This window comes from Halichoeres trimaculatus, unplaced genomic scaffold (assembly GCF_033239565.1).
Source record: "Halichoeres trimaculatus isolate MK-OKI-2021-1 unplaced genomic scaffold, fHalTri1.1 fHalTri1_scaffold_7, whole genome shotgun sequence".
Classification (NCBI taxonomy): Eukaryota; Metazoa; Chordata; class Actinopteri; order Labriformes; family Labridae; genus Halichoeres; species Halichoeres trimaculatus.
Window position 1 is genome coordinate 25,675,733 of NW_027437185.1, and position 13,423 is coordinate 25,689,155.

The 13,423-nt window shown below is 39.4% G+C and overlaps 1 protein-coding gene across 6 annotated transcripts in view; it reads left to right on the forward strand.

Annotated features, from left to right (window-relative positions):
- LOC141793369 (teneurin-3) overlaps positions 1-13,423 on the forward strand; it is a 177,423-nt gene that overhangs the window by 114,428 nt on the left and 49,572 nt on the right. For 3 of the 6 annotated variants that reach the window (XM_074674011.1, XM_074674012.1, XM_074674016.1), the window contains 6 exons: positions 1,038-1,139; positions 2,699-2,893; positions 3,953-4,153; positions 8,898-9,083; positions 12,147-12,167; positions 13,069-13,092. In XM_074674011.1, the coding sequence (XP_074530112.1) occupies positions 1,038-1,139; positions 2,699-2,893; positions 3,953-4,153; positions 8,898-9,083; positions 12,147-12,167; positions 13,069-13,092 (729 nt within the window). The remainder of the gene's footprint in view (positions 1-1,037; positions 1,140-2,698; positions 2,894-3,952; positions 4,154-8,897; positions 9,084-12,146; positions 12,168-13,068; positions 13,093-13,423) is intronic. The other 3 variants (XM_074674014.1, XM_074674015.1, XM_074674013.1) reach the window with 2 other exon arrangements.

Consider the following 13,423-nt stretch of genomic DNA (forward strand, 5'->3'; position numbering starts at 1 on the left):
TACAGGTGTTTTCTGTTATATCTGAAGTCTTACACTTGTTTCAGATTGACACTTTTCTCAATTTGAGATATTTAAGTAATTTTGAGTAAAGAAAAAATGGTGCAAGAGCATCATCACTATAAGCCACCAGAAGTCAGACCCTGTCTCGTTGTGTGGTTCTCGACACTGTAACATGAGGCCATACACAGCATTGATCTCTTCATCCTAACAACCTCCTCAGTGTTCTGAAGTCTGTGAAATTTCCTTGTGGGTTTTGAGGTTGGAAAAACACTCAAGTTGAGTTAACTATTTTCTTTCTCTATTTCCTTTGGGGAGAGCTATTGATCCGCCTTACAAGTATGGAGGTATTGACTAGTGGGGTCAAAATTGCCTGGGTCCACCACAGGCTCTGTGAACATCCAACACAGGCACAAAGTAATAACAGAAAAAAAAGTTTGCCCCCTTAACACTGATCAAAATCAAGGATTCCGGTCCTCTGGGGGTGCCCTTTATGAGCGATGGTCTGTTGAATGAACACGAGATCTGTCTGCAGGATGTGTCAGATTAACTTCAACTCAGAGAGGATTTGAGCTGTAAACACTCAGGAGATTGCATGGCTTGTGTGGGCATGATCAGTCATTCAAGGGTGGGGGAATGAGGCTCTAGAGGAGTCAGGAGGAAAGGAAAATGTGTCAAGGAAATGGAATTATTTGGTCTAATTTAAAATGCCTGTGTGGCTTTTGCTTAACATGGCTTAGACAGGAGGGGCTGGGCTGCAGTACACATGTTATGGAGGCTTAGACCTTAGTGGGACATGGACAAATAGCTGTAAATGTATGCCATGCCTGATACCGGTGCTGCAGATAAGGGATGCTTAGAAAAGCCCAGATTCATGCAGCAGGAATAAAAAAAGATAAGTTAGTATCTGGGCTGTCTGGCAGTATTTCCTAAACTGTACGATTGTCAAACGTTATATTGAGGAGAAATGGCAGATATGCTCTAATATGACAGTTTGAGTTATTAATAGTTGCTACCGTTTTCTGCTGCTGTACCCACAGACTCTGTCATGGAGTGCACACACAACTGTTACGGGAACGGAGAGTGTGTGGCGGGATCCTGTCACTGCTTCCCAGGATTCATAGGGCCGTACTGCTCCAGAGGTAAAATATATTGAGCTTGTTTATTTTCCTTTTATATGTCCATTCTGAACATGAATGAAGCCTCAAATTGAAACAATCCTTAAATCTCTAGAGATATCAGACTTTTTTTTGGATGGACTAGTTTTATTTGCACGGGTTTTCTGATGCCGCCTCATCACGATGAAGGTTAATGGAATTTTGTTTGCAGAACTTAAAGTATGTAAAATGAGCTTTTTCATCTTGGTTGTGTTTGAGAATAGGCCAAAGTCCAAAAGATGGGTCCTAAAAAAATGTGTTTACATGAAATCAAATCTTATTTTAAAGCTTTGAAGTGTTGTTGGTGTATCTCTAACTAAAAAATAACAAAACTTAAACATTAGGTTGGGTGGTGTATTTTTTTTTTTTTATTTTGGTAATATGCATATCTACTTTCCATGTCAAGACTTTGATTAGAGCAGTGGGGCTCAAATTCCTTTCAGTGATGTACCCCATGTGAGATGTTTTTTTTTTGTTGTTGTTTTTTTTGTTTTGTTTTTTTGTTTTTTTGTGAAGTACCCAGCAGTTTTGGTTGGAAAAAGAGACATAAAACACAGCACTGTAGTATTAGTGTCTGATGTATGAAATATTGTTTATTTACGATATCATTGTTGTTAACTCTGAGAATCATGACCAGATGTGCACAAAAAATTATAACTCCATCAACTAAAAGTTAAAAGTAACTAAAGATGTGTTAAAAGCAAAGATTTGTGCACATGGAAATAATTGTCAACTTAAAGTGCACTCTATTTGTAACAAAATTAAGGGCTCTTCTCAACCTAAATTATCAACAACAATAAACATTTCTTCACAAAAAAGACATAAACTTAATCTTATATAAACAATTTGCTTGAAAAATAAAAATGCTGCTAAAGATGTGCTGGCTTCATGTTACTGTTGGCTAATTTCTCCCTACAGAAAAAACACAGTGCCTTGGATGGGTTGCAACTTGTGGACATAAATCTCACTGAAGCTACACTTCAGCAACAATGCTGTTATTTGTATTTTCATCCTGGTACGATAGAGACTCTTATTTTTTGGGGAGTAGTTTGTGAACTTAAACTCATATTTAATTTAAACATTGATTAGATAGACAGTGTTAAATAAATTTTGCCTGGTTGCTATTTTTTGAATAAACATTTTTCAACCTTGCATACCCCCAGGGATACGTGTACCCATGTTTAAGAATCATTGGATTAGAGAATACACTCCATTCTTGTGTCTTTGCACTAAATGTGTCACCTTGACATGTTTTTGGTTCGTGGTTGGATGCCAGTGATCTCCCCTGTTTACATCACTGCTGGTCCCATAGAAGAAAAAGCCAAACAAATATGAGCTAATTGTTGTCTATGCTTTATCTGATGGTGCTTTTTTTTTAAAAAAAAAAAGACAATTTTTGATACTATCTCAAAATTTTTGTTTATCTTTGAAGCTACAGCCAAATTGATCCTCTTTCACTTTAACTTAAAAGCTTCTCAGTATTTTAAATTTTGTGTATTTTCTCAATTAAAAATGAATTCTCCAAACTTGTAATCTTTACACAGCTGCCTGTCCAGTCCTGTGCAGCGGTAACGGCCAGTACACCAGGGGGCGCTGTCAGTGCTACAGCGGCTGGAAAGGCACCGAGTGTGACGTTCCCGCCTCGCAGTGTATCGATCCTCAGTGTGGAGGACACGGACTGTGCGTGGCGGGTACCTGTGTGTGCAACACGGGCCACAAAGGAGCCAACTGTGAACAAGGTGAATGAAAAAACATAAAACTTCATCCCACCAGGTTGGAAGAGACACACCATATTTCTGTGTGAATCACCGGGGGGATGGACACAGCTCATTGGTGAAACAATCGGTGTTTTCAACTCCACTGAGCGGATAATGCTCTGGATGTTGTTATTGATAGCGTGCGTATAAATTAACTCCCTCTTAGTGTTCAGACCACATGAGGGTACATGCTGGAACAGATTGTGTGGTACCCGATGATGCAGTCACCTATTGGGGGAGCTCCACAGTTGAAGACACCTGTTTAAATCGATCAGTCAATGGCATCTGCTCCTCCATTTATTGAGAGCGCTTTTTCTCCTTTCTTCATGTCAACCTCTCCCACCTCCCCCTTCTACATCAATGCATTTAACTTTATCGATTCGCATGCGGACAAAAGACAATTATCAGCTCAGATTTACATGTGTGGTTAACCTTTCACGTAAAAGGATATTGAGTTCATTAAAAGAGCATATTGTGGTTTTCTTTGAAATAAAGTGATAGGGGCTGGAAAAAGGGAGGGTTTGTCGTTCCAGGCATGTTAGAGCTCAGATTGATGAATAGGAGCAGGTAAATGATCAATATCCATTTCCATGAAGACATAAAATGCACAGTGTAATCCGCTCCACTGGAAGCACAATAGTGTTGCTGCAAATTATCCCTTGTTAGTAATGGGTTGATTGTGTTGGTCATAATTGCCAATTATTAACCTACATCAGCTAGTTGATCTACAAATTGTTAATAGTAATTGATTATATCTGTCTAGACACTAATTGTGCTCTCTTTCCTGGTGCTAATAATGGAGCGTAATTATGCTGTCAGTGCACTGAAAGTACCCTGTAATATAACATAGAGGAGCTAGTTAAACACAGGGGGAGAATTACTACCAGCCACCACTAAACAGACACATTTCCAGCTGTGGTTCACCAGCCGTCTTTTAAAACATAACAAATGCTTCTGGTTTGTTCCAGCGTGCGCCTGATAATGAGTTTGCTGTGATATTTTTTCTGGAAGCAGTGAACTAACATGGCGCTGTGTCCTCAGTGGACTGTGTGGATCCAACCTGCTCTGGTCATGGAGCCTGTCATCATGGTGAGTGTCACTGCAACCCAGGCTGGGGAGGGATCAGCTGTGAGATCCTGAAGAGCACTTGTCCTGAACAGTGCTCCAGCCATGGCACCTTCAACACCGACTCAGGAACCTGCGTCTGCGAGGCCAACTGGACCGGGGCCGACTGCTCAATAGGTTGGGATATATTTCAATTTCTATTCATTAAATGACCTGATTTTGTGCTGAGCTTTCATGGGACTCAGCTGCATTTCACACAGTTTTACTTAAAGGATTTATACATTTATTTAATGTGTCTGAGAAAAATCAGAAAATCCCCTGAAGCTTATTGCTCTCCAAACCCAATATGCCTGAAATTATTAAACACTTGTCACAAAAAGAGCTATAAATCTTTAATCTGGGCTCAAATTTTTAATGTATAGATTTTTGTACTCAAGGCTTTAATCTGTGATCTCGTTTTCAGTTGATTTATAATTAAATTGAAAAAGTATAACCCCATCATTCTGATTTCAAAATTTAAAGTAAATATTGAGATAGTTTGTGTCTTGATGACTTTTTTAGAATATCAGCCAGCCATACACATTGGCATTAAAAGAAATTAAGTACACATTAATGTACTTAAAGATGTGATAGCTGAGGTCTTTTGTTCCTGTCAGTCATTAATTTATGGGTGCCATTAGCGCAGCCTTCTGTGAACTATATCAACAAAACCTTGCAAACAGTGCAGCCGCTTCTTTGTCTGTTTTCCTGGATAGTGTTTTAGCTTCTCTAACAAGTAATTGGCACCAAATTATTCCTGTATTTATTCCAAACAAGCTCCCCCCTTGCTGTGCACAGACACTGCAGACACCAGGCGTCCACAACAGCAGATGCATGAGCCATTATTAACAGGCTGTGGGTTGAAATATAAAATTTATCTCATGCTGCACATTATGTCTACATGTGGGTGTCTTTTTAAGACTTAATTAATTATTCAGCTTTGGAGTACAAAAACTTTAAATCATGTAAAAACTATGTGATGCATTTAAAATTCTTAAAGTTTTATTATTAAATTCTGTTCCTAATTAATCATCTCTGTTTTTGAATATCCTAAACAACAGAGGGAAATTTGTTTTCCTAAATTAATTCATCAAACTATGAAAAATATAAATAACACTGACAGCCAAATCAGTGCATTTCAGCTTTCCCTCATGGGGACACATGAAGGAAACAAAATGATTCATTGAAAATTCTGAAATTGCTTCACAGATGATCAATGAGAGCCTGACTTAGTCAAGTTTTTCATCTCACGAGCCATTTATCTATGTTGGTGGTGCTGTCAGAGCTGTGTTTTATGGGCTCAGGCTTACATTCCTCCTATATCAACTTTGATAAAGTTTCACTTTAGTGTGATGGAGCAGAATTAGCGTAGACAGTATACTTTCACCGAGAAGGAAAAAAACAAGACAGAAGAAATCATTCAGTTCAAAACAAGCGGTTCTTGAACTGTTACTGCAAAATGTATTAACACTTTCTCACATGGGTGTGAGAAAAACAACATTCAATGTTTTTGCAAAGCGCTAACACATTCATATCCCACAAAAGGTCTCAGTTTTTTCGCCAAGTAGGAGGAATGAAGTAACCCAAGCCAACCACAGGCCACACACCCCAAACAAAAGCTTTCACGGCTGTGAGCAGACAGATGTTGACACCTGATAGCCGTGTCGCTCAAGCCTGGAAAGTGTTTTACAACAAAGAAAAGGCTGGAGGGTCAAACCTCTGTCTGGACTGCTGCTCGTCTTAGGCTCATGTTTTTTGTGCTCAAAACATCAAGAAGGAAAGTAAAATTCCAAAATTTTGATTTCAGTGATAATAGTTGTAGTCATTCCAGACTAATGTGCAACAAATGTGTTGAATTACATGCAGATTGGTAGCTTAAAACTTAATGAACAAAATACAAAAGTCCAATTTCTCCATTTTGTGCTGGATCAAACGAATCAAACTGTGGGTGTTATCACAACCTGAGTTTTTGTAATCAACACTTGAAGCATGTGTTGGTTTGAAATGGAGCATATGTTTGCAACAAAGCTTTGGCTCTACATGTTAATCCTGTGCGACCAAGCATATGTTCTTTTTGAAACAAACATAAATCCCCCATTTTTTCTTTCATCAGACTAATACACTTGTCCAAAGCCTTCCCAATAAAACTGCTGTTTCTCCAAGCAGCTTTAGCTTTTAGCTGCACGCCCACCTGCACGCATCATTTGTTAGCGGCTTTGTATTCAGCGGGTTTGCCTTTCAACACAGGTAGGTGACATGTTAGTTCAAAGGCTGGCCCCTCCCATCTGTTATCTGTGCATGAGGCTCAGGTGATTTATGTGCTGTTTCCCCTCCTTAGAATAAATAGTGAGAGAAACACAATGGCCATAGGGAGGAGAACAATTAACAGGAGAAGCAGAAGCAGAAGTTGCCGTTTGTTTCTGTCAGTAGAAAGAGCAGTCGGATATATTTATTTTGGCTGGGATTCAATTGAAAATTAAATCATAAGGCAGCGGGATGGTGGGATTGGGTTGATAGATGGGTGTGCAGACCTTTTGAAACAGCATGCAGCTGGATTAGTCAGCGGCAGAGAAGAAAGAATGATTGTTTTAGTGGACAGGGTGTTTTTTCCTTCTTTTGTGTCTCATTTGATTTTCTTCTTTTAAGAGAAGTAATTTGTTATTCTGTTAAAATGCTCAAAATTCAAGGCACAATCCTCTCACTCAGCAAGACATCCCTGGCCTGTCAATAACAGAACTGACGGGGCATGATTTAGAGAAGTTGGTGGGTGTACCCACCTGGGTGAGGGTGAGGATTCCTTCTTAATTAATGCTGTGATTCTTCTTCAATTAAATAAACCTTAATTAACAAGCGAACAGCATGGATCGACTGCACACAACCCCTATCCGGCTTGAGTCAGGGGCATGTTAAAGGCAGATAAACACTTTTGCACTAATGAAAAATTGATTGCATAGATTGTATGGGCAGGAGGGATCCCTTTGGAATCGAATGACTCCCCTCCAGAGGCATGCTTAATATTCTACAGTGTCGGCTCGACTTAATCAGAACCATCCAAGGTCTCTCAATCGAAGAAAAACTCTATTCAGAGAGGGGGAAACAGACAGTTAAGATGGAGCCACTTCAGAGGGGACTGAGGGTAAAGCAGGAGGATAGATGGCTTAAATAAATAATAATATACACAAACAAAATAAGCAGATATTTAATCCATGACTTGCTACATTTAGAGTGGCAGAATGATGTCTCTCGGCTAATTTGCTTTCCCCGCAGGCTGTACCAAGTTTTTCAAAAGTCACAAACTTCTCCGTTATGGGGCTGTATAAATTTCCTGGAGCATTCAGTCACTTAAAATTTGAGGACATACTTGAGCTACTTTCCTCTAGCACACTGACGGCTATTGTCGCAGCAGAAAGCTTTATGGCTCCTCTGTTCAAATCGCTTTGATGGCAGCTCTTGGTTCCACTAAATGAACATTTCTTATTCTCTCAGAAGAGCAGCAGCTTGTCGAGTGTAAGCTATAGCTGGGTGCAGACTGACAAACTTACCACCCATGGATTACATCTTTTGATTTGTGTGCTTTTCTGACGATCCCTAACAGCTGCTCTGCTGTTTTTGCGTAAGAAAGCATGTTGATCTGACATCTCTCAGAGTTCAGGCATAAGAACTTGCATAAAATCTTTAACTCTCACCCCCAGTCTGCCAAGACTCCATGCAAATGAGCGACCAGAATATGTAAAACCTGAGCAGCACTTGTTTGGAAAGTTTCAAGATGCACAAAGTAATTGCATTGCTTCCCTGTTCATTTGCCCTTACTTCAGACAGCTTGAGTGATGACAGGTTTTCATTTCATTGGAGGGCGTCTTCACTTTATGGAGACATAAAGTGGTTTATGAAATTACAGGAGTCTGATTAAGATGACTTTAAGTGGCTGCAGAAACAAAAAGATGACAGTAAAAACCTGTGTTGCTGATACTGAGGCTTCAGAAAAAAATGTCTTTTTTATGATCACATCATTTCTATTACCTTGTTTTATTTATAAAAGGTAATTAAAATTGCAAAGGAAATGCTGCAGAGTAAACTGAAAAGAAAATAGATTTGCTCTCTGAGAGATCATCCATCTGCCATCACGAGGACACAACAATGCAAAGTGTTTCTGTTTTAGTAAATTTTAACATGCACTCATTATCCGCTCTATTTGAGTATGTTTAAACAGTTTCTGTGCTGTATCATGAAGACTCTGCAGATTAAATACCCCGACCTGATGATTTAGGGGAATTTACCCTAGCCTGAAGCTATAAAAGTAATGGTACCATAAATCAAGATTAATATCTTCCCCTCCTGAGGAGATTTATCCTCTTCTTTTTTTTCTTATACTGCTATTTATTGTGTATTTTGGCACAAAAGTGACAGCCAAATAAAATTTGATAGGGGATAGTGTTGCAGCACTCTGACATGGACTATATTAACTTTGCATCTCACTTTATAAACATATAAAAATTATTGTGGAGACAAGATCTATATTGAGACTCATAAAGCAAGGATAAGCAGTAAATGTAGGATATTTTCCCATGAGAAATAATGCATCTTAAAATGTGCTGCTTCTTTTTTTACTTCAGATGAAATATTCAGCTTTTCTTAGGCGTACGCTGTTACAGAGTCAGGGATTTTTTCTGCAGGAATAGTGTTTAAAACATAACATGTTTACAGTTAAACTTCCTGGCCCACTTTAAGCGATGGAGCAAACACTTCTCAGAGAACATCAGAGTATTTTCAGCAGTGGCAGACACATCGACGCAGAATACAAAAATACTGCAGCATAAAAAAAAATCCTTTCCACCGAACAGAAGCTACATGTCTCCATGGCTCTTTCTTCTTCTTATGACAGAGGTGTGTGTGGTGGACTGCGGTCCCCACGGCTCGTGCATCAGCGGTGTGTGTCACTGCGAGGAAGGCTGGACAGGACCTGAATGTGAGCAGAGGGACTGTCACCCACGCTGCATCGACCACGGAGTCTGCCGGGAGGGCAAGTGTGACTGCCACCAAGGCTGGACGGGTGAACACTGCACTATCGGTGAGCCACGGTGACACTTGCAGCACTGACTATACACCTACACACACTTGACAGAAGGCCACAAACTGCAGAGAAAATCTCTTTGTGGACAGGCTTAAAAGGGCAACTTTGGAGTGTGAGTGTCAGTGTTTTCTGTGCAGTTTCAAGAACACCATGACTCACTTGTGATGCCTCCTACCCACTCCAAACAAGCCCTTATGGCACGGTTAAAGCACATTAGATGGTATTTAAGTTCTTAAAATCTAAGTTCTGTGCTCCTTGGAGCTGAATCACTGACTCTGATATTCTGGTCTTGATCTTTTAACTTTATGTTTTTTTCCCCTTTTTTCTGCATTTCTCTACAAATAAAAGTCAGTAAAGAAAGTAAACAAGGCCATAACTTAAACTCTGCAAATGAAAAATATATAAATTCAACTTCTGCTACTAACTTCTACCTTTTTAAAAAAAAAAAAATAGTGCATTGTCTTTTAATCACACCTTCCTCTCTTTACTGGAGAATTATTGCACATTTTTCTTCCACAGATGCAGATTCATATTTTTTTAGTTACTTCACAGTTCTCATGAAATTTTCTCTTTTTCTTACAGTAAACCTCCTATTTGACCAAAAAAATAAATAAAAAAAAGATAAAACATGTAACAAGTATATTTTCCTATTCAACCAAAGGTGAAAAAGAGGTTACATTATTGTAAGGACTTTTGTTTGTGCTTTTATTTTGAAAAGCTTTTATGTCTTAAAAAGAAATGAATGAACAGAGCTTTGTAATAGCCTTTTTCTGTCCTAAAATAACACTTTTTTCTAGGACTTTGACTTTCAGTGGAGTTTATCCATTTTGCTTCTTTCATATTTGCACCAGCCTTTGACACTATAATTGAACAGGGCCACCTATGAGGGGGGAAAGAGCTTCCTGGGGCCCAGCCAGTCGGGGTGCAATGACAACAAACCAACAACAAAGTTTGTAATGCTGAGTCTTTTTTTTTCATATTTTTTTTTTAATTTTTTTTTTTTTTTTTTTTTTTTTTGTTATATATTTTTTATTTTTATTATTTTTTTTTTTTTCTGCAACAGTTTTTTACATTGGTAGATTTACATTGTGATAGGGTTTATCATGACATTAGCCAAAATCCTCAGATATTCTCGGAGGTGGTACATCCATCTGGACAAGAGGGGGTGAATCTGTTGATATAATTAAATAAAGTAATATTTGGTGTCAGACATAACACAGCTGTTTCTATTAGGCTGCTGTTCAGTTGCTGCGTTCTGCAAAATCCTCACTTGTTGAACAGTGAGTGTTTCTTACAGAGATGCTGCTGTTCCACTTTGTGTTGAATGTTTTTCAGTTAAAGGAATGTCAAAAGTCTGCACAAAAGTACGAAAATGTGAAAGAAATAAGCGTCTCCTCCACTCTTAAAAGCAGGGTCTGCTCATCTTTTGGCTGCCCAATCCTGAGTTTGGTTCTCTCTCCTCAAAATCTTTCTTTTTCAACCCCTCCAATCAACTTTTTAATTTCTCCATCATCCATTTAGAAATTCAGACAGCTGAAGTGATGCTCCTGTATTAGCAAGTCAAGGGCAGGTATTTAGGGAGCCGAGAAGCCACGGGTTGGCCTCCTTGGAATATCATTTTTCTGAAATGGCAGTGCTTCACCTGGCAATAATGAGGATAATGAGTTCTGAGATGTCGCTTCCTATTGACCTTTAACTCAGCCTGCCTCGACACCGTACCCCCAGTCAGAGGTCTTGTAGTTAAACCCTGACACCCCGCGTCAAACAGCATTCCCCCAAGTGTCATTTCCAACCTCTTCATGACGACATATTCCCTGTGAGGCAAAGATCCAACTCTCCAAACTATTGAACCCTAATTATGTATTTACAAGTTCTCTCATCAGAAATCACCGCTCTGCTGCACGGGTCCATCTCCAGAGGGCGGGGAGGGGAGGTTGTTGTTGGAAGGGTCACATTCCTGATCTTATTAATCTTTTCCCTCCTCAGGGGCCGACCGTGCACCGTCCATTTTCTCTTCTTTCCTCCTGTTCCAGGCTCCCGTCAGGAAAAGTAACTCCTTGCTTTGGATGCAGGAGGGGATGAATAGGCTGTGCGTTACCTTTTCTCAGAGAACCAGGAGCTTATTTTGTCTTTCAAACCTTGAATAACTGCCATTTGCACAAAGCGCCTTTTAATCACATTACATGGCCAGGGCTTGAACGGAGAACTTCCTCGGCCACTCTTTTGTTGCCAGCATCTAGATCCTGTTTTATATGCAAGGCTTAGCCCATTGTTACTGCTTTCTCAGCAATGCAGTTTACCACTAAGGTGTTTTTGATTCAGCTTAGTGTACTGCCTGTTCAGTGCTGTGCAGTTGTTGAAATCACTGGAGTGGAAGTGACGGCAAAATTGAAAGAAAAGAGGGTAAGGGGAGAGAGAAGTTTAGTTTGCTGCTTTATGATGCGTTTATATTAGACTGCAGTACTTCTTGACAAGCAGACAGTAAAATGTTTTGAAGCAGACCCCAGAAGAAACCGGCTCATATTTAGTCAGAAAACAAAGGGCGTTATAACACTGGGATATCAAGAGAAGCAGTGTGTTCCCTCTGTGTTAGCCTGTCTTGCTTTGGCAGACTAAATTAGATGAGGAGTGTTAACAATGAATATTTTACTGGGCTTAGGAGACTGAATTCATTTATTTAGCTTCCTATGGACAGAAATATAATCATAGCTTTAGAGAAATGTGCTTATTTCTTTTAATACCACCAATGTATCTATAATTCTGATTAATCTCTTTTTTCAGTGTTTTCATTAGCATCTATATTCTAGGTGTGTTAAATATTGTATTTCTCCCCTCTAACTGTAGCTAAAATCTGATTCTTTTCCTCTGAATCTGCAGCCTCTGTTTCTTTTGTCTCTTTCCTCTCTCCTTCTCCAGAACCAATTTTCTATTTGTCGTGTTTTATTTGCATTTCTTTGCCTAACTCCTACTCATACCCTTTCTCTTTTCTATTTTATGTCTGTATGCCTGTCTGCCTGCCTGTCTGTCTCTCTCCAACTCCTTCTTGGCTTACATGTATAGCCCTGGATTCCAGAGTATCAGGTAAAAAAAAATAAACACTTTCCACATTTGTGTTACTTGCAGGATGTTGAGTTTAATTTTCATTCTAGCTGAGCTGTTTTATTTAATATTTTTATTTTGTGAGGAGTGGAAATCAGGCTCAGTAACACAATATTATCACTATTATACAAAACTGCAAAATATTAACCATGCAATACTCTTTGCAATGGCTGTTTAATCAACTTTGATATGCTGGGTGATGCATTTTTTCAACCCAGTTGACTGCAAATCAAGTCTCCAAACTTGAAATTTTCAGTACATTTCTTGTCTTATTAAATCTTTTTTATCAGTTAGAGTGATGTTCAGACACTGTTGAACAAAATCTGTAATTTAGAAGTTCAGACTTTATAAAAACAGGGATGCAGCCTTTATGCCAGTAGACTTTTTTAAATTAAAGAAAAGATTGTCTTCTGCCAATTCTTTTCAAGTCTGGAAAGAAAAAAAGTTCAGTGTGTTTGATTTGAGCAAATAAAACTTCACATACGCTGAATGTGAAACATTTCTAAACATTCTAAACATTCTGATCACCTCTTTTCCTTTATTTTGAAAAATTGATGATCTTGCTGCTTCTCACTCACACCCAGCCCAGCCTAGTTCCATGAGGACAGTGACTCACATATGTGGTCCACAAATTTGATAAGAGGAGCATAAATGTGGTTAGGACATCTCTAACTTTGGGGAAAACTACCTGCAGAGCTCCTTTCTGAATTTCACCTGAACCAAGCTGGCAGGTACATCAGCTTTATGCCAGCGAGCATTTCCTCTTTTTGTGCTCCCTGTAAGTTACAATAAGTAAATGTGTTTTTCAGTCTTAGCTCCTTGCCACCACAGAGATAAGTAATTTTCTTTTCCAAATGTTTCCCTTTCCTCGGTTGTGTAATAGGAGCAGTCAAGATAGGATATAAAGGTAATTGAACCACTACCCCCCCAAGGGAGATTGTCACCAACAATCCCTCCCTGCTCTCTGTCTCTCCTAGCACGGCGTTTATACACCTGTTCTATGTCCGAGTCGATCATAATGTTTCTGCTGTGATCCTGCTCCCCCCCACCTCCGATATCTCCCCTCATCTCCTGTCCGTCTTAACCAGTCTCTCACAGACTCCACGGCTACCCCCCACCTCCCACTCCCACTCCCACTGTCTTAATTCCCTGTGTCTGCCAGATTAAACGCCCCAGAACTGGTGTGGTTTAGTCATGTTATCGGCTCCCTGTCGTCTTCACCCTCCACTAGAAGGAAT